Below are 26,020 nucleotides of genomic sequence, written 5' to 3' on the forward strand. Positions count from 1 at the left end.
CTTTGAAAATTAAACAACACCATTGCAACATGGAGATGGGGAATGGCACGGCATTGCAAAAATTAACTAACACCATTAACGAATTTGCAAAATCTTGGGAAAGCAAATTTTCTCTTAACCAAAACTAATGATAATTACTTACCATACTACCACAGCATTGCCAAAATCTCCGACCTGGATTCTCATTTGTCCATGAAGTTCGAATTTTTAATTGATGACCACATCTACAATGGTGAATTGGGAACTTCTCTCCAAATTCATTGTACTCAGTACTCGAAGAAGAAGAAGAAGAAGAAGTGTAGAAATTACTCATACTCAAAATGGAGATGGGGAATGGCACTGCAAACGGTTCGTTCTTCTCTCCACCCTTCTGTCTGCTCTTGGCCGCACAAATGTTAGGGCTTAGAGTAGAACAATACGCAGGTCTAATAGTGAGGGAAGGAGTGGAGTCGATTTGGTGAACCGGCTCAAGAACGCGGTCCGGTCAATTAGGAGCAGAGGATGAAAAGACTCATTTGCCCCTCAGTTTTGTGCCTATTATTTTCTCCGGTCGAATTTGACCGGTAAATTGGTCGGAATGACCTAAATTGAGAAAAATTACATACTCAAGGTACTGAATTGATACTTTTGAAAGTTAGGTGTTGAAATTAACAAGACCCCTATAGTCGTATGACCAAAATTGAAATTTTCTCGCTAAATCAATTATACAAAAATCATTGTCAATTTACCAAATATAATATTATAATAATTAATTTTATCAAATTTCCTAACTTCAATTATGCTACCACTACCACTACCACTACCACTATATAAATCAAGCATTTCAAGAAACATATTACCACTACCAATTTCATATATTTCATTGTATCTCACTGGTTCAGATACATATTCTCCAAATAAAATAATCTACATATAATATAATAGCTCCTACTTTTGTTTTATTGAATTAAATAAACGCATATCGTGCTGCGTGGACAACAAAAGTACGATTGATTCGTCTCTACGAAATCAAGAATAACCGCGGAGCAACCTTAGAATATGTGCTTGAAGATGTGGAGGTATATGTTATTATTTACATTTGGTATTCTTTTGACATAATAATATCTTAATTATGTAAATGTATTGGCATATTGAAATCTATTCTTAAAAGGCATATATTAATTCTTTGATTTTTTTTATACTATTCCATCAAACAGTATGAAAAATAAACATACCGCCACATTTTTTGGAAAAAAATTATTAAAATCTATATTTTTTTGATGCACTATTATATTAAAAAAAAACTATATGATCATTGAAAATTTAGTGTATTTGTTTTTTTTTTTATTAATAATCATTCACAATTTGTAATTAATTAATATATCAGGGTACCCATATACATAATTTAATTGTTTATGGTTTATTACTTTTAAATAATAAAAAGTAAATAATGTATGTACTTTTATTCTATATGATTCAGATGCATTTTCTAGATTACAACTTGGACAAGTTAACAGTGTTGAGGTAATTTCTCTTTGTAATTTAATAAACTATTTTTATATTTATTCTTCTAACTTCGTAAATATTAGTCAATAAAGAATTATGTACACTTTTTGTTATTTTTTTAAGGAATTATCTTCTTGGTGTGAGGTCACCACACCAGTAAAAGAACAACCCCAACAAGATGCTGAAATTGAAATAATTGAATCTGGATATTCCAAAGCGTAGACTCGATGATTCATTTTCATTAAATGTGGGGAAGAAGGTCAAATCCATTGTGAAGTTAGAGAAACCTTGAAATTGCATAAGTTTTGGTTTTAATTGGTGGACTATTTATGGATTTTTTATGAGAAATTTTAAAGTTGTATTTTTTTTTTTTTTTTGGTTAAGGATTTGGAGATTTTTTGTTGATATTATTGAATAATGTTTGGGTTTAGATTTGTGTTTCATACACAATAATTTATTCTATTGTTAAATGTTGCATTAATTTTTTTATTATAATATACATGGATAATTAGTTTAATTAACAACCTTATTTTAAGCTATAAATCAATTAACTATGTTGAACAAAGCAAACACTATCAAACATAATAAACAAAAACATACAATATGATTGACTGGTTGCAGATTATAAGAATGTATGAAACGAGGACAATTTCCTTTGCGTATATAATTGTGCATCCATCCCTACACAATTACCATATGAAAATCAAGAAAACACAAGATAAAATAAAAATGAAAACTATCTCCATGCACAAGGTACTGACCAGTAGAGTTGTTAACAATTAATAACACAAAATAACAAAAATAAAAACACTTTACAATTTGCAGTATTTATATAACAATTAACTCATTTCACCAACAGTGCAATTAAAAATATCTGCGAACACCATGATGTAAAATAAAATAAAATATTATTCAAAATCATTCTAAATATGACCAATATTGAATATTTTACATGAACCAAATTGGTAAAATAATTATTAATTATTTAAATTTATCTTGATGTAAAATAAAATCAAATATTTATTGAAAATCATTCCAAATATGAGATAACTAAATTTATATCATTTTAAAAGCAAAATCATAACCTTATCATTGTGGATTGGATCCAATTTATCAAATTTAATATTATAATAATTATTTAATTACATAAATTCAATTATGCTAAATCATTTTAAAGTTCTTAACGGAATTGTAGTATTTATGTAACAATTAACTCATTTCATCAACAATGCAATTATAAATTTTTGCGAACACCACGATGGAAAATAAAATCAAATATTATTTAAAATCATTCCAAATATGACCAATATTGAATATTTTATATGAACCAAATCGATAAAATAATTATAAATTATTTGAATTTATCTTGATGTAAAATAAAATCAAATATTTATTGAAAATCATTCGAAATATGAGATAACTAAATTTATATCATTTTTAAAAGTAAAATCATTCCAAATATGAGATAACCTTATCATTGCAGATTGGATCCAATTTACCAAATTTAATATTATAATAATTAATTTCATCAAATTTCATAACTTCAATTCTGCTAAATCATTTTAAAATTCATTACGAAATTGCAGTATTTATGTAACAATTAACTCATTTCATCAACAATGCAATTAAAAATATCTGCGAACACTATGATGTAAAATAAAATCAAATATTATTCAAAATCATTCCAAATATGACCAATTTTGAATATCTTATATGAACCAAATCGGTAAAATAATTATAAATTATTTGAATTTATCTTGATGTAAAATAAAATCAAATATTGTCTCCAACAACTCAAGTACAAATGCTACATCAACAACCAACGTGGTATACCACAAAATCTTCAATAATTTGTAATTTTGTGACACTTATTTTTGTATATTGTATGTTAAAGTAATTTCATTATTGTTACTATTTTGCCTTTACATTTTTTTTTTTAAGATCAACTTTGTAATTTACAAATTTTAATATAGTAATCTCTTAAATTTTTCACACAATTAAACAATATCTTGAATAATATCCTTCCCGTGCATCGCACAGATACTATACTAGTTTTGATAATATAATTTCATCGTTATTTTTATTCTTTGGGTAGTTTTATAACATATTTATGGCTAGTTGACTAGCATAAAAAATGGTAATTGATGACAAAAGTTAGCATATTGACTAAAATTACACATATTTAATTACATTTATAACTATTAATGACATGTTGGTAGAGAGGAATTTTAATTCTTTTTCAATTTATATTAATTCTAATAAGTGAAAAATTTTAGAGTTTGATAAAGAGGAATTGCAATTATAAGAAATTACAATTATTCAAATTTGAGTAATTGCAAATCCATCTCTCCTAGAAATTACAATTGCACTTTCATAATAGATGAGAAGAAATTTTGGAGTGAGAGAATCAAATTATCAAATTATCATTCCTAATAATCCTATATCTTTCATTAACAATTGCAAAGGCATTTTGATATTTATACAACTTATTATTTCTTTCAATTCTCATATATATATATATATATATATATATATATATATATATACCAAACACTATAATTGAAATTCATAGTAATTTTATCCCTGCTTAGTGCATACAAGATAATTGAATTTGAAATTCCTACTTTATTTCACCTTATTCATTTCCCACGGCTTTGCAACCAAACATCCTGTTAATTATCAAGAAATAAAGCCACTAGGAGTTTAGAATGGTTTCAAAATGCTAAAATTGAATCAGTTTTTTGAGAAAGTCATTTTGTATGTAATCAACTAACAACTAATAACTAATTACCAAATACTTTTCTATAATCTGTTAATGCTATCAACTAGTCAAACCACTAAGCCAATTAGCTAACAGCTATTTACCAAACACCGAGAAATAAAATGAGAGTTCTACCACATGTACTCTCAAATCTTACTCCCTCAAATTTGCTTCCTGATGTGGCGGACTCTAATAAGTTATTTTATTCATGTGGGCCCCTGTTAAAGCGTCTACATCAATATTTTAAGTGTAGGAGTAAAAATTGAGAGTAGGGAATGTGAGTACATGTAGTATTTTTCATGACTAAACGATAGTGGCGGAGGGACTAAAATTACATTTTTTGCTCTCTTTGAATTGATTATTTATTATTAAAATAAGGGTCAAATAGGCCATTCAACTGCACACCAAAGTACAATTAGGTCATCGAACTCAAAAAAGATGCAATTGGGTTCCTGAACAACACAAAATTATACAATTATACAACTCAAAAAAGATGTAATTAAGTCCAAAATAGGAAGACCCGGGTTGGACTTCCATTTGGAAGATTATGAGTTCGAACCTCAGTGGATGCGTTATTGGTTCTTTGTGTTTCAGTAGGTTGAGAAAGTATATGAACAGATACTACAATGTAATAGAACCAGTAACTTTCAAAAAAAAGTCCAAAATAATTAATTAAAATAAAAAAAAAACTAAACTAAAATAAACTTTCCGCGGCAGTTTTAGTTTTTTTTAAAAAAAATAATTTTAATTAATTATTTTATTTGAAAATAAAAATTACTTTTAAAATCGGTAACCTACAATTTAAGATAAACATGTCATTTTGCATAATTTTGTGTTGTTCAAGAATCTTATTATATACTCCGTATATTTTAAGTTTGATTGCCTAATTACATTTTGATATGCTGTTTGGTGGCCTATTTAATGCTTATTCTTTATTATTTATTACATTTTTGCGAACTTTACTGCGAGGTGAGAGTAACGCAAAAATCTTGTCCGATAATCACACCGTTATTGCGTGACAGCATTTGGTCTTCGTCTTTGTCTTCCCACACTATAAATACAGCTCAACTCTGAACTAGTTCCCCACAATCCCCCCAAATACGACCCGCTTATTCAACACGCCCCATTCCTAGCTGCGTGACTTCAAATGGCGGGTCCTTCTTCTCCATCTGTGCCCGCAACCCCGCTGCTGAAAGATGAGCTCGATATAGTGATACCCACCATCCGAAACCTCGACTTCCTCGAGCAGTGGCGCCCCTTTTTCCAGCCGTACCATCTGATCATAGTCCAAGACGGCGACCCGTCAAAGACCATCCGGGTCCCCGACGGCTTCGACTACGAGCTCTACAACCGCAATGACATTAATCGGATTCTGGGTCCCAAGGCTTCCTGCATTTCCTTCAAGGATTCCGCTTGCCGTTGCTTTGGCTACATGGTTTCCAAGAAGAAGTACATCTACACCATTGATGATGACTGCTTTGTAAGCCCTCTTTCTTTTTTTGCCAAAAGTTTCTATTTTTGGTTGTTTTTTTTTTTTTTTTTATTTGAAGTTCAGATTTATGCGTATCTATGTTCGATTGTGGTTTGAATGTTTGTTTTAAATTTCAAAATTGAAACTTGATTTATAGGCGTGTTTTAGTCAATTGCTCATTGAATTGTTGAAATCTGATCTGATCTGTCGATTAGCGAGACGTTTTGAAGTTTTGAATATGGATCTGAAAAGAGAGAGTCTGAATCATGGGCTGGAGGGTTTATTGTGGTTATGATTTGCAATTATTTGATCCGATTTGTCTGTCAGATTGTGGAGTTTTGATTACAGATCTGATTTTGAATCTGAATTATGGGTGTTTCTGAATGCTTAATTTTCAAAATTTTCTTCTTGCATGCTACCTTTTCAGGTATATTTATCTAATTGCTTTGTTTCAATTTTGTTTTAGATGTGTGATCTCTATAGTGTGGGCTTTATCTAGATAATCAATAAAGACATTTCATTTTGAGTTTTGAAAATGATGTTAAAAACAAGGCTTCAGATTTGAACTCACTCATTTAACATTGCATGATAGCTGGAAAATCAAGAAGGAATTTTTATCTGTTTTCTTATTTGCTTATTGTTTTCCTTCTCATCCTGTGTATGTTCTAAGTCAATGAGTATCCTGAAGCGAGTAAGAGTTATGTATTTGTTTAAATCACATTTCTTTGTCTTCTCAGACTTTATTTGCATGCCTGAACCAAATTTTGTGGCTTTTATCTATTCTGATGATGATTGACTTTGATGAGTAATCTCATTTTTTTACATGCCAAATTCCTTCTGTATAAGATTATACTTTATTTTGAGTTTTTACAATGCTATGCTATTCTCGATTTGAAGGTCTAAAAGAGTTGGTAAGAAGTTTTGTTTGCTTGCCTCTTGTCTGGGGATCACAAGACCATTTCTTGTTTTCTCAAATTTTTGTCATTTTGAATATATAGGTAGCCAAAGATCCATCTGGCAAGGACATTAATGCTCTTGAACAGCACATCAAGAACCTCTTGTCCCCGTCAACTCCATTCTTTTTCAACACTTTGTATGATCCATACCGAGATGGTGCAGATTTTGTCCGTGGGTACCCATTCAGCCTCCGTGAGGGTGCACCAACTGCTGTATCGCACGGCCTCTGGCTTAACATCCCTGATTATGATGCACCCACCCAGCTTGTCAAGCCTCTTGAAAGGAACACTAGGTACGGGGGCACTCCTTCCTGTCTGCATTTTCTTTGGATTGATAACTTGATGAGCTAGCTAATCCCTTCCGACCATTTTCAGGTATGTTGATGCCATTATGACAATACCTAAGGGAACTCTCTTCCCAATGTGTGGTATGAATCTGGGATTCAACCGGGAATTAATTGGCCCGGCTATGTATTTTGGACTAATGGGTGATGGCCAGCCCATTGGACGCTACGATGATATGTGGGCTGGGTGGTGTTGCAAGGTACTATTTACGCTATTTTATCCATCTGGCTGCCTCATTGTTGTCGTTTTTGTGAGTGCTTCTCGTTGGGCGGAGACTGGTAAGGGCCAAGTCAAACGCCATTTGGCTAAGGGGTTGTTGGGCGGAAGCTTGTAAAGGGCCAAGTCCAGCACCCTGGCTCTTGAAAATGTGTCGTGGTATAAGGAAATAAAGTTGCGCTTTTGCTATTAGCTATAGATTTTCGTCTTAACAAGTGGTATCAGAGCTAGGTTACGGGATCCAGCTATTAGCTATAGATTTTCGTCCTAACAAGTGGTATCAGAGCTAGGTTACGAGTTCCAGCCTTCGTTACTAGCTATGGCTTTTGGCGTAGTGGTTAGCGTTTGACGTTAACGTATCCTTAATCTTGCATTCTATGTAGGTAATCTGCGACCACATGGGATTGGGTGTCAAGACCGGGCTGCCCTACATCTGGCACAGCAAAGCGAGCAATCCTTTCGTGAACCTCAAGAAAGAATACAAGGGTATCTACTGGCAAGAGGAGCTGATCCCATTTTTCCAGTCTGTTACTCTTCCAAAGGAATGCACCACTGTCCAGAGCTGTTACCTCGAGATTTCCAAGCAAGTCAAGGCCAAGCTCGGGAAGATTGACGAGTACTTCCTCAAGCTGGCCGATGCAATGGTGACCTGGATCGAAGCTTGGGACGAGCTGAACCCATCTGAAGATGCTGCCAAGAAACCCAATGGCCCTTCCAAGTAAAAGCAGATTATGTTAGTAGAGCTAGGACTCTGCTTCGATAGGCTAGACAGTATCGTTTTCAGCCTGTTTATGATTACTTGCATTGCGGCGAGATGGTTACAGTCTTATATTTCCCTATTGAGTTTAGAACTATTTGAGATATTTATGCACCTGATTAAATTACATTCAGCATTATTTATAGAATGATCTATCAGTTTTTGCTGGCTAATTGATGGCTTTATTTTCCCCTTCTCTTCTGTTTTACATTGTTTTCAAGCCAAGATACTGCTTTATTTCTGTTGAGTTTCACACTTTTTAAAGACATTTTCAAGACAGTGAGGGTGTGTTTGGTTTGATCATGAGAATTAGAATTGGAATTGGAATGGGCAAATACTTGTAATTAGAATGAGTTTGGTGAAAATATTTTACATATTTTATAGCAGGTTGGAATTGGAATGATTATTAATATTATTGTTCGGTTATGTATAACCCTATAATTGGAATTGAAGTTTTAAAAAATAAATAATAATAAAAAAATGAAGCAATTAATCTTAATATGATGACATCCAAAGTATAATGTGAATATGAAAGCACTAATCTTATGTAGTGAAGTGATGAGAAAGCGTTGAAATGATATACTTGATTTAAATTAGATAATGTTTTTTTTTTCTTTTTTTTTTTAAAATATAGGAGTAATCAAATCATGTACTTAAAAAGTTGTCAACTGAACAATGTATATGATTTTCATTTTTATTTCTTGTGTCTAGTTAAATGAAACAAACATATCCTGAGTATTTCAACTTGATAAGTATGTTAATATAATTATATTTTCTTCATGTCATGTATGAATAAAAGTGAGTACCACTTGGCCAAATTGCAAGATGTAATTAGACATTGGACTTTGGCTTGGTCATCATCACATACAAGCTAAGTCAACTGTTCTAACTACTCCATGAGATCCGATCAAACTCTCTCTTACTAGGTTTGATAATAATCCATTTACTTGGTTTCATCTTTTAGCGGACGTTGATGTGACTTAATCGCCATCATTTTCTGTTTAATTATTTTCCTTTTCTATGTATTAAAAAAAAATTTCATTATATATTACGAATAATCAACTTCTCTTAAAGCACGACCTCTTTGACCAACTGAAATCATCTTTCAAGAAGTACTGAACCTCAATTGAGCCACTTCTCTAGTACAAAACTCTGCAACTCTGTTTTGCTGACGATCTTCCGTTGTCATAAGTGATAGGGTGCAACCCACTTGGCCTACGGAGCTCACTAGTGCATTTCCCGATCTCAATAGTGCATTTCTTGACTATAATGCACTTCCCGACCATAATGTACTTACTGAGTACAACTTACTTCCCGGTCTCTTGTACTAAATACTAATAGACCTCTTGGTCTTATTTATTAATAGACCCCTAGTCTCATTAATTAGTAGACCTCCCAGTCTATTGTTAGTAGACCTCTCGGTCTCCAAGCGTCTCACCACATGTCAAAACTCTATGAATACTTGGAAGACATGCCGAGCACCCGAATGTGTCACCTCTTCCCTTTATATATAGGGTATTTATTTCACCTAGAGGGGGGACTTTTGGTTCCCAACTTGAACAACTCCACTCGGAGCCTCCCGACCTCACATGGTCGGGCTTCAATTAATTTTCCAGTCATACCGATCATATCTATTAATCTTTCCTACCTCAGGTGGTCGGACCTTTATTTAACTTCCCAACTATATTATTTCACCTATAATAGAATTCACGACACATTTACCCGACCTGAAACAATTTACACTATCAACATGCATACCTTTGTACGGAGTACTTGTTTTATTTTTTAATCATTCAACATGCAATTGTTTTTAATGATGTATGGGCTTGGTGACACACACATTAGTTGTAAATGGTAATGGCAAAGTCATGGCAGTTAAAGATTCCACCAAACCATTAATTTTTGAGTTGACTAGATCTACACATAGTAGTGGTGTAGACAAGGTTTATAATTTAGTGGTATACTATACTATTCTTTTGCAATTTCCCTTTCCCTCCCTCCAGTTGGCACAATCATTCACAAATGCCAACTGTACACACCGTGTTGTGAAGAACGAATCACTGATTGATTTGGATTAGATGGTTTTGGCATTTGCTTTTGCTTTTGCTATTTCTTTCAAGTTATACATCTTAATTCCTAAATTTTATTCTCAAATCTTTCCCCCTAAATTTTAATATGGCGAACATTGATAAGATACTTTTTGCATGTGAGTCCTAATACAAGTATCTACATTAAGATTTTGTGTGTGAAAATAAAAGTTAAAATTTGAAAATGAGAGCACGCATCGTATTTTCCATTTCTTCCCCATGCCCATCATTTCTCATTCTGCAGCCTCAATTTTCATCTTTTCCGGAGGAAAACGTTGTGGAAAGCAACACAAAAGTCGTGTTGGACTCTAAATCTTGCTCTTTAAATTTTACTCCAAAATCTTACTTATTAATGTATCGGATATTGATAAATTTTTTTTTTTTTTATGTGGATCTCAATACAAGTGTCTACATCAAAATTGTGTGGGAAAATAAAAATTGGGAGTACACTATTTTCCATTTCTTCCCATGCCCATCATTTCTCATTCTGCCGCCTCAGTTTTCATCTTTTCCAAAGGAAAACGTAGTGGAAAGCAACAAAAGCCAAACATTTCTCATCAAAAGCCAAAAAATACGCCGTTGCCGGGGATCGAAACCGGGTCACCCGCGTGACAGGCGGGAATACTCACCACTATACTACAACGACTTACTTGCTAGATTTTATTAGTAATTTTATTTATCGATGAGTGAATTGAAGGATGACAAAATCATGTTGCATGTAACACGGAAAATGATAAATAGATGGAAGTAAAACTTTCGTTACGTGTCTTAATTTAATAAATAAATTATATACTTAATACGTGGACATAATATGTTTATCGATGTACCAAATTGAAATATATGTTTCGTTTCAATTAAAATTTTAAGTTGATAATTAAACTATATATTTTATTTTTATATATTATTATATTATATGCTTAAAAAATATTACATATTGAAATTGAACCTATTTTGATTACTGCAAAACTAATTGCAGACCTAAAATATTTATTTCAGAATATTATTGTATCTAAATTATTTATGTTTTTATTCCTAAAATACCACTAATCATTTGAGAAACACATGTACTATTTAAACATAATTGATATACAACTGAAATATCAAGGTTAAAGTACCTACGAGGTCCCTGTACTATAGCGTTTTGTTCAATTTAGTTCATATATTTTTATTTTGTTCAATTTAGTCCCTGTACTTTCAAAAGTAGTGCAATTAAGGACAATAGTTAACGATGTTAATATTATCGTTAACTTAGGTTACGTGGCACTGATGATATTTATATTCCTACTCATATATTACTTTATAAATATTTAAAATCTATCATTTTTACCACCAATATATTAAATTAGTATGTCCAAAATAAATAATTACGACCATGTTCGTAATGAGATTTAGACAATTGTCTTAGTTTTACCATTTTTTAAAGTAGAGGGACTAAATTGAACAGAATAAAGGTACACGGACTAAATTGAACAAAACACTATAGTACATGAACTTCATAGGTACTTTGACCAAATATCAAATAATCTAAATAGTGCTACATACCCCGTCCTAAAATTTCCATCTCAATTTCTTCTTACATGATACTATTTGATTGGATCATTTAGTATTTTTTGTTTTATTACAAAGGGAGGGAATACCCATATACTATATGCGCCTACACCGAGGCTCGAACCTAAGACATCCCACATAAAGGGCCAATCAAATACCAGTGGATCATTTAGTATTTGATTGCAAGTAAATCATACTAGCAAATTTATAGGCACCCAATAAATAGAAGTCACACCAAAAAAAAAAATTAGGATGGGAAACTTTAAGAGAGGAAAAAAATGAGTAATCTTACACCCTTTCTAAATTTCCCTTCCTAATATATCACTATCTGAATTGAATTTCTTAGTTGGTACTCATGTGGTAGATTATGAACAATGACGTAAGATTGAGACCTAACAATTGCAAGGCGTGAGTTACATACACAGTTGCAGCCTTGCAGGGTGTGAGTTACATATACCTAATCGTGACTTATAAAAAACAAAAAAAATTTCTAGTGGTTATCGGTTGTGTCGTTTATTTGAAAATTCTGCTCACCACTACTATTAACTATGGTATGAACGAACACAACTTTCACACAAATCTTGAACAAGAATGTGAGAATTGGGATAATGAAAGAACCAAACAAGAAAAATAGAAGGGATTGATATACAATTGGAATAGAGTCAAGATTGCAGCTTTTGCAGCGTCAACAATAAGGGAAAAAAGGAAGTGCTTATTAAGGAAGAGAGCTGGGAAAAACAGTTTTCAGCTTCACACGAAAATGGAAAGAAAAATGAACATCAATTCAAGGCTCCTCCTGCTTTCTTCTTCCTTCACAGTTAGCGCTGCAAAGGCCGGAGCAAATGCATGCTTTTAGCACATAACCTGGATCTGCAGACAGCAAAATAGAGCAAAAGAGGATTAAGACGTCTACACATTTGCGTAAACGTTTCCGGGAAGCAATGGTGTTAAGATCAAACGCTTACTACTACACCAAAAGCTATAGTTAGTACAGAAGGCGTAACTTTATTTCCTTATACCGCCATCACATTTTCGAGAGGCAGGGTGCTGGACTTGGCCCTTCACTGGCCTCCGCCCAACAATCTCCTAGCCTGGACTTGACCCAATTCCCCCTCCCAGCACCTGCCAGTCTTAACTGTACAGTTTGTGCTAATCACTACGTTAAAAGCTATATCTAGTAGCGAAAGTCGCAATTTTATTTCCTTATACCGCCATAACATTTTCGAGAGGCAAGGTGCTGGAGTTAGCCCTTCACTAGCCTCCGCCCAACAATCCCCTAGCCACCAATTGATGGACTTGACCCTTTACCGGCCTCATCCCAACAATCCCCTAGCCACCAATTGATAGACTTGACCCTTTACCGGCCTCAGACCAACAAATGATGTTAGGAAGTATTTACAGCCATCAAGCTGAAATATATTAGATATCACTTCACCTTATTAATTCCAAAAATCCAACTCTCTTTCCATAAATGCTTTCTTTAGATATAAGCGTTACAAGGAAAGATGTATGGGAAGATAAGTATATCTTTGAGGAAAAGTTTCTCTATAGAAAGTTGGGGAGGGGGTTGGAAGAAGCTGTAAAACTTCAGCTGTAAGTAACAAAAGGGAATTTTCCTATCCGCAAGTGATACATTTCAAGATGAAATGCAATGGTAAATTGGTAATATCGTTTGAAGGGATTGCTTACTTCTGCTTTAATCCTTAAATTCTGCAAAATTAAAGAGTTCTATTGAAATATCCAAGAATATGTAAGAACATTTTAACTAGTGGACCAGCAAATCGCACGTGAAGTAGCATATATCAACTAGTTGCACTTGTTTGAAGGCTAGATCATCTTAAATCTGCAAATAACTGTGATCCCATACTACTGTGGAATATGTCAATATTGTGGCAATCCTTAAATATCTCTGTTTCTTAGTTTCGTTCATCAAGTAATGTTATCAAAACAATTGGGTATATACAGTATTTGAAGACGGTGCTATTAGTTATTGCAATGTAAACGGATAAGAAAACACTTATGTTTAGGAGAGTTATATGCTTACCAATCATGTGATTCTGTTTCCAGAAAAAACATCGCTTTCCTGCCTTGCTTGCATGGAATGCCTTTGATGCTGCACCTGCTGAAGCCGTGATGACAACTGAAGCAAATTGATAGTGGGGCCATCTTCGCCGCAAATTTGGTTCTTCTCGTTCATATATTCCGGTACTTGGACAACCCTGTTGAAAGCAAAGTTCTGACCAGTGTTGGAAAATAGCATCTGTTCCAAGCGTGCTTCGTCCGAAGAATTTATTCCAGGCGAGTTAAGCGTGCTTGACAGCCCACTTGTCGAGGCGGGTGGGCTCGCCCCTAAATGTTTCTTGGACACATGTGCCATGTTGTAGAGAGTATTAGTGCCCGGGCTAATCAGGTGGTGGGGTGTGGGAACCATGGATGAATGATTAGAAGAGCTTTGCGAGTGAGATGACAGAAGAGAGAGAGCATGGCCCGAACTTGACATCCCCGAGAGGCCGTGATTCCCGTGAATGGTTGATGACGAGTCAAAAGCGTTCAACACTTCACTATTGCTGTTGAAGAGAGAATGAGAAACAAAATTTGGGACGTCCATATCGTGTGCATACGAGTTGTTACTACTCTCGCTAACTTTGCATCTTGCTAAAGGAGGACAATGTTTCTCCGGATTATATGAAGGGAAAAGAGATCTCGGTTGTGAGTGTGCGTTGATTAAGGGAATCGCTAGCTGAGGAGGGCTAAAGTCGACCCCGTCCTCGACTTTTACATTCCTATACCAATCATTCATCTCGTATTTTGGTGGACGGGGAAGGCTGCTAGGAAGTATATCTTGGCAAACAAAAGATGACGTTGTGAAAGCTGTCCCCGGAAAGCTCGTACCTGCTTGTATGATGAAAACACAGAAAAATGGCATTTCTTAGTTACTTTTAATCTTTTACCAAAGACCATAAAACCGAAGCATGATGAAAACACAGAAAAATGGCATTAACAAGTTTGTCAAATTCATAATAGCAACAATGTGTCAATTGAAGCATGTGCTCCATCTCAACTAAAAGCCTAAGCTGATAGTTGGATTGCACATTAATGGTTATATGCTCAACACGCCCCCTCACGTGTGCGGTGGGTTCCAAGCGAACCCATGACCTTTGGTCTGACTCTGATACCAAATTGAAACATGTGCTCCAATTCACATTTTAGCTAATAAGCCATATAGTAGTTAGTCCAAGAACAGAATTATCCTAAACACGGTCTCATATTTCAAACAATTCCTATAATTGTAGATTATGCAGAAGTCGAATAACAGAAACATCCTTGAAAATTTTCAGAAAACCAAAGAAGAACGGATCGTTTTGTACCAGGATATGACTGAAAAAGCCTCCCCGTTCTGCCAGAGTTAAGACCCGTGCGGGGTTTTCTTCTACGCTCGTTATGGCCAGCTAAACGTCTACGGCAACTACGCTTACCATCATCGAATTCAGCCAACAAATGGAATCTGAAATATCAGAAGCACACACAAACTTAGCTATATAGTAGTAGGTTGGTTGTAGTACAATTGGGGAGATTACCAAAAATCTGCTATAATGAATAGTCAAAACTAAATGCTCCCACTATCAGAGCAATTCTTTACACAGCAGATTGATGGCTCAAGTTTACACCAAATTTGGGTAGAAGTTAATGCTTGACCTTGACTAAAGATTAAAAACTTATCCTTTTCCATCTTCAATTGTTTCAAGAAAACTGTGCATATATATATAATTTACAGAACTAAAGACCAGGAATGGAAACTGGAAACCGACCTGCTACATTGCTGACAAAACCGTTGCTCGATACCATTTACGATAACCTTAGAAGTCTTAGTGTGAGCCTCACACACTTTATGCCTCTTGTGGTAGTCCTTGGAGGAGGTAAGATCTTTCTTACAGCCATGAACCTGGCAGAAGGGGGGCTGGGAATTCTGCCCTCCAGCTCGAGTTCTCTTAACCGGAGTGGAAGATTGAGCTGAGGACAAAGCGGGGTGGTTCGGTTTATGAGATTTGTTAATCTGAGTGGCTCTGTGATCAGGAATACCCCCAAGCTTCAAGTCAATCAGTGATGAATCTCTAGAACTTGACTCCATCACAATTGAAGTGGATAGCTTAGAACTAGAGTGATTCTCCCCAGAAAATGCACTGTGGGGAGCTGCAAAAATTGAGTGATTATTACCCAGAGATTTTGTAATCAAATCTTGAGAACCCATTCCCACAATTCCTTGAGTCTCAATGTCCCCCATAGTGCCTCCAATTCCACATGGGGCCTTCAATTCCCAGCTCATAAACCCATTTCTACTTCTATCATCCACAGAAATAGATTCCTCAGAAACAAATCCCTTCTCCCCAGAAACATAGCTCCAAGACTCCATCTTTTTTTAATCAACAATAGAGTTCTAACTTCTAAATCACAACCCCACAAAAACCAACACTCAAGTTCCCCCTTCTACTTTTTTTTTTTTTTTTTTTTTTTTTTTTTTTTTTTTTTAACGCTACCCGTGTTGAATGATCAACTCCATACTTTAACAAAGAACCCAGCCCATTCTCACAAGAACATGAACATTTATGAGGGAATCTGAAAGAAAGTCTCAATTTTCTTGAAAACCCAGTGAAGAAAAGCACAATTGAGATATGGAGACAGCAGAAATGTGAGCGACTACTCACTAGGAGTAATAAATTTTAATCAAGAATCGCCAAACAAGCAAAAGTAGACAGCCAAAATACGTGCTTCCTTAGTGGAAACAGGGCAGTTATGCAGGGAAAAACCCACACTATAGTCAGGAGTGAAAAAAAGTGGTCCAGTTCCTAAAAATACAAAATGGAAAGCTGCCAAATGATAGTTAATATGAGAGAGAAAGAGAGAGAGAGAGAGAGAGGGAGGCCCCGAAGTACCAGAATTATATGGTGGGTGAGTGGTATTTTAGGGAGATGAAGTTGATCGTAACAGCAGTGTGTGAAAGAATGTGATGCTAGGATTTTGGGTTCCAAGCTCCATGGAAGAGCTTATGCTTCTTCATAGCGTAGAGAGAGAGAGAGAGAGAGAGAGAGAGAGAGAGAGAGAGAGGGCATCCCAATTTGCGACTTTGCTTAGCAAGTAGGGAAATTACTATTTACATACTTTGGGCCCATTTAATGACTAGGGATGAAATGGTTGCATAAAGATAAAATAAAGAATAAAATAAGGAACCAATTCTCTTATTCCTTGGACTAAATTCCTCATTTCGTCCTCAATTTTGGATTTAATTCTTAATTTATAATTTAATCACATTTTTGCCCTATTTGGTAAATAGTTAGCATGTCCGTCAATTTTAATTTGTTTAATCACTATTAACTGTTTGATTTTGTAAATAATTAATATGAGTGTTTGATTAATTAACTTTTTGTAACAACTTATTGCTCCAAAACATTAAAGATGTTTGGTAAATTAGTTGATAGTTAATAGTTGATTACATGCAAAATGACCTTTTTTGAAAAGTTGATCAAAAAAGCTGCTTTGAGCAGCTTTTTGAATTTTAGGGGGTGTTCAGTAAATTGTTGTTAGCTAGTAACTGTTAGCTGATTGGGTTAGTGAGTTTGACTAGTTGATAATATTATCTGATTGTAGAAAGATGTTTGGTAAATTAGTTGTTAGCTGATAGCTGATTGCATGTAAAATGACTTTCTCAAAAAGCTTATCGAGAAAGCTATTTTGAGTAATTTTTTAAATTTTAGCGTTTTGAAACAATAAATTGTTACAAAAAGCTAATTAATCAAACACTTATATTAATCTTTTAACCAAATCAAACAGCTAATAGTGATCAAATAAGTCAAAATTAGCTGATAAACTAACTATGTTAATTACCAAACAGGGCCAATGAACTAATGTTATAAACTAATCAAACCTAATCCACTAACCCAATCAACTAACAACTATTTACCAAACTCCCCATTTTATCCTTAAATTTGGTACACTTTCAAATTCAATCCTTATTACTAATCCGGTGTCATTTTCATAAGATTTAGGCTCTGTTTGGCAGAGCTTATTTAGGAGCTTATAGCTTATTTTAAGCTACTAATAAGCTATAAGCTCTGTTTGGTAATGTTCCTAAAATAAGCTCCTAGCTTAAAATAAGAGCTTATTTTCGAACGCTACTTTAGGTAGCGTTTCAAAATAAGCTCTTAGCTTCCTAACTTTTTTTTTCATCTTTGTCCTTATTATTTTAAAGAAATGACTTCTTTTACCCTTCCCAATTAAAATTCTTTTCTCTTCTCCTTTATCAACTTTCACCGCAATAATAATAATAATAATAATAATAATAATAATAATAATAATAATAATAATAATAATAATAATTATTATTATTATTATTATTATTATTATTATTATTATTATTATTGTTATTGTTATTGTTATTGTTATTATTATTATTATATTATTATTATTATTATTATTATTATTATTATTGTTATTGTTATTGTTATTGTTATTGTTATTGTTATTGTTATTATTATTATTATTATTATTATTATTATTATTATTATTGTTATTGTTATTGTTATTGTTATTGTTATTGTTATTATTATTATTATTATTATTATTATTATTATTATTATTATTATTATTATTATTATTATTATTATTATGGGATGAAGGAGATTCGCAACAATATTGCTACTTCATTAGGGGATGCTAGATCATTTTTATGCTAATAGTTTTATTTCAAAATGTTAATTTTTTTTTTAAAGACAAAATGTTCAATTTTAATATGTAAACAATCTACTTTAAATTTTCTGAAGATGTCTTTTTTAGTCTTTTTACATTTATCAACTTATCAAAAAGCTAATTTTACCAAACACTTTCAATTATAACAGCTAGCTTAACAGCTCTTCAGCTTTCAGCTCCTAGCTTATAGCTTTTCAGCTTTCAGCTCCTTTTCAGTTTTCAGCTCCGAGCTTATAACTTTTCAGCTAAGTTTGCCAAACAGAGCCTTAAGAGAAAAATAAAGTATTATTTCTTCTTAGATTTTTTTCGCTACTATTAGTTCAATGAAGATTTAGGTATTGGCTCTGTTTGGCAAAGCTTATTTAGGAGCTTATAACTTATTTTAAGCTACTAATAAGCTATAAGCTCTGTTTGGTAATGTTCCCAAAATAAGCTCCTAGCTTAAAATAAGAGCTTATTTTGGAACGCTACTTAAGGTATCGTTTCAAAATAAGCTCCTAGCTTCCTAACTTTTTTTTTCCATCTTTATCCTTATTAATTTAAAGAAATGACATAATTTACCCTTCCCAATTAAACATTTTTTCTCTTCTCCTTAATTTATCTGCAACTTTCACCGCAATTATTATTATTATTATTATTATTATTATTATTATTATTATTATTATTATTATTATTATTATTATTATTATTATGAGATTTGCAAAAATATTGTTACTTCATTATGAGATGCTAGATCATGATTATGCTAATAGTTTTATTTCAAAATGTTAATTTTTTAAAATACAAAATGTTAAATTTTAATATGTAAACAAACTAATTTAAATTTTATGAAGATGTCCTTTTTAGTCTTTTTATATTTATCGGCTTATCAAAAAGCTAATTTTACCAAACACTTTCAATCATAACAGCTAGCTTAACAACTCTTCAGTTTTCAGCTCCGAGCTTATAGCTTTTCAACTTTCAGTTCCTTTTCAACTTTCAGCTCCTAGCTTATAGCTTTTTAGCTAGGTTTGCCAAACAGAGCCATTGACTCTTATACTTGCCCCAAGGCTAAATCTCTAATCCCATGGGCTCCTCAAATCCTGATTCCACAAAGCATTTGGAACGATATAAATCATGACAATTAGTGACTCAGTAGATATAACTAAAATCGATGATTGAAAAATGTTATACTCCGTATTCGATTATTCTACCGTTTGACAAGATAATAATTTATTAATAAAGATTTTGGTATTGAGTGTTGTGCTTGAATTTGGATGCTAGGGCAAAATTGGTGATTGAAAAATGTTATAAGTTTGTTTGTTTTTTTTTTTGTTTTGTTTTTTTTTTTTGTTTTGTTTTTATTTTTGTTTTTGTTTTTTGTTTTTTGTTTTTTGTTTTTGTTTTTGTTTTTGTTTTTCGTTTGTGTTTTTGGTACATCTAATGCCTTCAACCGAGAGCACTATCTAATCCTTATATTGGGCGTGCTACGAGCATCAGCTTCAAGAAGATCATTTAATCCCAACGGAGCATTATTCAGGTTGAGAGTCCCCTAATCAATGGACTGTCCATGGTTCGCAAGCCCGTCGGCGGATTTATTCCCTTCTTGCTCAATATGGGTGATCCAGAAATTCTGGAACTTATTCGCCAAGTCGACGCAATCTTTAATCAAGGCTCCAACCATCTTTCCCCGGTTACACCCCCCCGTTCATAATGGCCACCACCGCTACCAAGTCCATTTCAATCCAAACCTTATCGAACCCTTCTCTCAAACTGAGTCATAGACCCTACCTTAGGTCCCACAGTTCAGTTGATAAGCTATCAATTAGCCCAATCTTGACTGCAAAACCCTTAACCCATCTGCCTAACTCATTACAAATAAGACCTCCTACACTAGCAATCCCCGTATCGGATTTCATAGCCCTGTCCGTATTTAATTAATTTCACCCAGCCCGCGCTGCGGGGGCATCCAGCTGACCCATTTCCAGTGACCCTGAGAAATGCCACCATGCTTCACAATACAGAATTTGGCTTCCCCAATATTGCAGAAGGCGCTAGCGCTAGTCGAACATCCGGGGTGCGCCTAGCGGCGACTAGCACGCGCCTAGGCGGTTGAGTAACTCGAGTATATCGTCTCCACATTTTTCATCCAAGGTTGTGAGTTATTAGACTGTTATAATCCCACAAACTAGTCAATTACATATATTAGATAGTTAATTGAGTACATGGTTGGAGAAATATAGAAGAGGAGCAACCGAGCAGGCAAAAAAAAAAAAAAACAACTCGGCCGAGTTGAGCACCGACTCAACCAAGTTGGGCGCCCAACTCGGCGCATAGGGCACCTAGTTGGTCAGTTAGTTAGCCAGACGGCTAAAAGCCACCTAGGGATGAAATCGCCTCGACCTAGGGTTGCCTAGCGCCTAGGCAGCCGTTATGCTAATTTTTACAGCACTAGATAATACACTCTGGCAAACAATAATTTATAGATTTTTTCATCAGTGAGTTAGTGTTCGGAACTAATTTTTTAGTAAGTTATGAATTAAAATTTAATGATTTAAAAAAAACTGATAAAGATAGTAAAATATATATATATATATATATATATATATATATATATATTGGTGATAAGGAAAACTCACAATCATTACTCGATGATATGCATTAGATAAAGCTTGCTCATATGTAACATCCTGTAAATTACACAATTAAGTTTACAATACGTTTTAACTTTTACTCTTTTAGTTTTTTTTTTTTTTTTTTTTTTAATTAAGGAGTAACTTAGTGAAAACTTTTAGGTGTTTATTATAAAGTCTGCAATTATATCGCACTAGTGAATGCAATTCACTTGAATTGGTAGGAATGCTAAACTATTAGAAATTATCTGAAGCTAGCTTAGAACTTGCCAATAGGTTATAATTGGAAAGTTTGGTTGGAATTTCTTAACTTGACTTGGTCTACAATATCTAATTATAATTTAAGTTGTATTTAATATTTGGCAGAGATATATCTAATTGTAGTTAGATATATGGCTTATTAGTTTGGGAAAATTCAATTAGAATTTATTGACTTGACCCACTCGATCTATAATATCGAATTAAAATTAAGATGTATTAAGGCTAGTGGTGTAGCTAGTTGGGGAGACATTTGGAAGCTTTTGACATCTCACATTATTCTTTGTTTAGGGAGCATGATGCAAGTTTTGATGGTGCGCCTATGTTAACGTTGGAGGGTTGATGAGATTATCTTACGTGAGTAGTTATGGCCCGTTTACTAGAAAACAGTTTTTTTTTTTTTTTTTTTTTTTTTTTTTTTTTTTTTTTTTTTTAATTTCTTAACACTTATTTTTTTATATTTACTTTTTAATTAACGTTATAAAATTAACACAAGTTTAATTTTGAGTAATTTTTAAATCTTATATTTAAAATATTTTTATATATGTTTGATTTAAATAGAATAAATTTAATTTTTTTTTTTAACTTTTAAGTCTAATATATGTAAGATTTTTACATTTGATATCCAAAAAAAATTATATTTGTATATATAACATAAAAACTAAAAAATATATCCGAACTAATACCATACTAAGTTCACCTAAAATTTAGTTTAAATAATATTAATATTTTTTGAGCTAATATTTAAATATTTTTTTGAATATATTCATTTGAATGGCATGTATATGAATATATAATTTTTACTTTGAATTCTAATATATGTGAGATTTCAATATCTGATATATGGATCGAACTTGTATTACGATATAACATAACTATAAATATGTTACCGGAGATATATTATCTGCCAGAATTCCAATGAGTACCGGAAAATGCGAACATATTTTCGGTAATATGGATCCATGTTACCGGAAAATGTGAACAGATATTGTAGATATTTATAGTACGGCTACAAAACTACTCAAGTACGGACAGAATTCCAACAGGTGCCACCTTTACTGCCATTGAAGTCACCATTGAAGCCACCATTGATGAGAATGAATTAAAGGCTTAGACTCCCCATTTATGTCCCATGTTGTTACCGTTAGGACTTTAGTATAAATGGGGCCCTCCTCAGCTAAGCAAGGGACACACTGTATTTTCTATACTGAGACACTAAGGCAATACAACTATTGTTACAATATGTTATTCTAATAATATATCTCCGGTAACATATTTACCGTCATTGGTCCGTTCGCCTGAGGATAAGATACCGCCACTCGGCTATGCTTAATGCCCCATCCTGCTAGAAATTCAGAAAATTCTCGTGCCTCGAACTGACGACCGTTGTTTGTGATTACCTGGAGAGGGATACCGAAACGATACAAAATGTTTTTCTCGACAAACCTTTTGCACCTTGCTACGATGATGCTCGCCAGGGGCTCGGCTTCCACCCACTTCGTGAAATAGTCGATGGCCACAATGATGTACTTCCTGCTTCCAGTCCCCGTGGGAAGGGCCCCTACCAGGTCAACTCCCCATCTTGAAAAGGGAATCGCGGTGCTTACCGGGGTGTAGTTTTTCGCAGGTCGACCTGGTAGTGTCTGGAATTCTTGGCACTTGGGACATCGCTTTGTATACTCGGCGCAGTCCCTCAGCATTTTGGGCCAAAAATACCCTTGTAACATGATGCCCCGTGCAATGGTGTACGCCCCTTGGTGCGCGGAGTTTACCCCCTCGTGGACTTCTTTTATCACCAAATTGGCTTCATCTGGGTAGAGACACCTCAGTAACATGCCGTTGTAGGAGCGTTTGTATAGCTTATCGCCCAAGACGATGTAGCCGGGTGCCCGTAACTTTGTTACCTTTGTGTCTGCCTCGTCTTGCGGTAAGGATCCATCTGCCTTGTATTGCTTGATATGGTTAATCCAACATGGTTCCCTAGTCTGCACAGGGAAGACCAACGAAACATCGATACTTGAAGTCTCGAGGTCTTCTAGCCGAGCGATCTTCCTGATGTAGCTGTGGACTCCGATACTTAGTTTTGAGAGCATGTCAGCGTCAGCGTTTTGCTCTCTTGGTACCTAGTGTATTTCATATCCCTCAAATTCGCGCAGGGTTCTCAGCACCGCGTCTCTATATTTCTGCATGCTTCCTTCATTGGCTTCATACTCACCAGAAACCTGGCTAACTATCAGCTTGGAATCGCATCGAATTCGGACCTTTTCAGCTTGTAGTCCTGCTGCCAACCGCAACCCATTGAGGAGGGCCTCATATTCCGCCTCATTGTTAGATAACTTGAAGTGGAATCGGATGGCATAGTAGGCGCGGAATCCCTCCAGAGTGACGAGCACTACGCCGCCACGGCAACCTTTGCTGTTGGAAGAACCATCTGTGGACAAGGTCCACCACCCTCCATCTTCAGTTTCTACCTAGTCCGTCACTTCCCGGGTTGTGCACTCCACTATAAAGTCTACAAGAGCTTGGCCTTTGATGGCGGGCCTCGGTTTGAAATCTATGTCAAACTGACTGAGGTGCATGGCCCACCGTGCCATCCTGGCGGAGCTGTTAGTATTCCGGAGGAAGCCCCCCAACAGTTGGTGTGAGAGCACGTGGATGGGGTGAGCTTGGAAGTAATGAGCCAACCTTTTTGATGAAGTGACTATGGCAAATACTGTTTTCTCCAACACACTATACCGGAGCTCCGCGTCGTCTAGGGCTTTACTTACGTAGTAGATGGGACGCTGAGTCCCTCCTTCTTCTTTGACCAGTATGGAGCTGATCGCACCCTGTGACACGCCCAAGTACAAGATTAAGGTTTCACCTGCCTCTGGCTTTGCAAGCAGGGGCGGGGACAATAAATATTTTTTCAATTCCTCGAAGGCCTTTTGACAATCTAGCGTCCACTCGAACCCTTTGTTCTTTTTCAAGATTTGGAAGAAGGGGAGGGATCGTTCAACCGATTTAGATAGGAAACGGCTTAGAGCCACCAGACGCCCATTGAGCCTCTAGACTTCCTTTATGGACCGCGGAGGCTCCATGTCAAGGATAGTCCTTACCTTTTCCGGGTTCCGCTCAATGCCTTCCTAGTGACCATGAAGCCCAAATATTTTCCCCCATCAACGGCGAAGGTGCATTTTTTTGGGTTCAAGCGCAAATTAAATTTCTTCATAATGGAAAATACCTTGCTGAGATCCTCGACATGAGAGGTGGCCTTGCGACTTTTGACGATCATGTCATCTACGTATGCTTCCATGTTTCATCCCAACACCGTCTTAAACAGCTTTGCCACCATGCGAGTTTATGTGGCCCCGGCATTCTTCAATCCAAATGGCATGACCAAGTAGCAGAATATCCCCTCGGGAGTGGTGAAAGCGGTCTTCTCGGTGTCCTCCTCATGCATGGATATCTTATGGTACCCACGGAAGGCGTCCATGAAGCTCATAAGTTCACATCCTGCCGTCTCATCCACCAACTGATCTATGTTGGGTAATGGAAAACGGTCCATAGGGCATGCCCTATTGAGGTCCATGTAGTCCACACACATCCTCCATGTTGATCCTTTGGGAGCCAAGACTATGTTGCTCAACCACTACGGGTAGTAGATTCCTTGATGTGCCCCACGTGGAGCAACGCGGCCACCTCTTTTTTCACGAACTCTCTTCGTTCTGCCGACATATACCTTTTTCGCTAGTGCACCGGCTTTCCGCTGGGGTCGACTGCGAGCTTGTGGGTTATGATGCTTTGATCTATGCCTGGCATGTCCTCTGGCCCCCATGCGAACACCGCGCGAGAACGGCGGATTACATCCACTATCTGGGCCCTTAGCTCCGGGTTTGTGCCTGTGCCGATCTTCACCACTCGATCTGGTCTGGAGGGATCCAGAACTATATCTTCCGTTTCTGATACGGGCTCAGCGCGGGGCCAAGCCTCTTCTTCTTTGAAAATTTTCTCCGTGATCATGTGGACCTGTAGGTCCTTGCTGCCAATTTTCTTACATGCCTTTACGTAGCAACTACGGGCTGCTCGCCAGTCTCCTCTGACGACTCCTATCCCATTCAGAGTATGGAACTTCATACACAAGTATTCCACCGACACTATGGCCTTGAGGTCCTCTAGTGCCGGCCTTCCCAATATGATGTTGTGCGCGCAAGTGAGTCTTACCACAATGAATTCCATGTCCAGCTTGCGAATGTTGGGGCTCGTGCCTATCTCCACGGGTAGGATCACCGACCCTTCTGTCTCCACCGAATCCCCAGTAATCCCAGAGAGTGGAGTTCGTACCTCTTTAAGCTGGCTCCTAGGTAGCCCTAACTTGTTGAAGGCGTCGTAGTACATCACATTGACCGAGCTTTCCGTGTCGACCAGAATGCGATGCACGATCATATCATTGATGTCCATTTTAATCACCAATGTGTCGCGATGGGGCAGGGAGCCTTCGGGGAGGTCCTCGTCAGAGAAAGTGATGGCCTCCCGCCTCTGCCTCTTTCCTTTGGGAAGACTTACCACTTCTCCCACGTACAGTTGTCTGCTCCACTTCTTCCTCTCGTTGGGTGTGTCGCCCCCCGCAGGTCCACCATAGATAAAGTGTATGGTGTGCTTCTTTTGTTGTCTGGGCGCCACCTCCTCGGTTTCCTTCTCGCTATCATCCTGCTCAGATATTTGGTCGTGTTCTCTTTTTTTGGCGTTCGAGGTGGACGGCTCGGCGCCATCCTCCTTCCTCCAGACATTTTTGGTGGATTTT

At 35.6% G+C, this 26,020-nt stretch overlaps 2 protein-coding genes and 1 non-coding gene across 4 annotated transcripts; 1 reads left to right on the forward strand and 2 right to left on the reverse strand.

Annotated features, from left to right (window-relative positions):
* Window positions 1-5,310: 5,310 nt before the first annotated feature.
* LOC109162828 (UDP-arabinopyranose mutase 1-like) lies at window positions 5,311-8,160 on the forward strand. Its single transcript, XM_019311527.1, has 4 exons — window positions 5,311-5,726; window positions 6,716-6,966; window positions 7,049-7,217; window positions 7,618-8,160. The coding sequence occupies exons 1-4, from the start codon at window positions 5,394-5,396 to the stop codon at window positions 7,954-7,956; spliced, it is 1,092 nt and encodes a 363-aa protein (XP_019167072.1). The 5' UTR covers window positions 5,311-5,393; the 3' UTR covers window positions 7,957-8,160.
* A 2,492-nt stretch (window positions 8,161-10,652) lies between these two features.
* Window positions 10,653-10,724, reverse strand: TRNAD-GUC. Its single transcript has one exon. It is a non-coding gene; the product is annotated as a tRNA-Asp (tRNA).
* Window positions 10,725-12,249: 1,525 nt separating this feature from the next.
* LOC109162827 (squamosa promoter-binding-like protein 6) lies at window positions 12,250-16,767 on the reverse strand. 2 transcript variants are annotated; one of them, XM_019311524.1, is made up of 4 exons: window positions 15,436-16,767; window positions 14,995-15,131; window positions 13,671-14,521; window positions 12,250-12,496 (listed from the first exon to the last, which is right to left on the reverse strand). In XM_019311524.1, exons 1-3 carry the CDS (start codon window positions 16,035-16,037, stop codon window positions 13,674-13,676), a joined length of 1,587 nt encoding a protein of 528 aa, XP_019167069.1. In that variant the 5' UTR covers window positions 16,038-16,767; the 3' UTR covers window positions 12,250-12,496; window positions 13,671-13,673. The 2 variants fall into 2 exon arrangements, with proteins under 2 accessions (XP_019167069.1, XP_019167070.1); XM_019311525.1 differs by having other exon boundaries at window positions 13,671-14,518; window positions 15,436-16,766.
* Window positions 16,768-26,020: the final 9,253 nt, after the last annotated feature.

This window comes from Ipomoea nil, unplaced genomic scaffold (genome assembly GCF_001879475.1).
Source record: "Ipomoea nil cultivar Tokyo-kokei standard unplaced genomic scaffold, Asagao_1.1 scaffold2957, whole genome shotgun sequence".
Taxonomy (NCBI): domain Eukaryota; kingdom Viridiplantae; phylum Streptophyta; class Magnoliopsida; order Solanales; family Convolvulaceae; genus Ipomoea; species Ipomoea nil.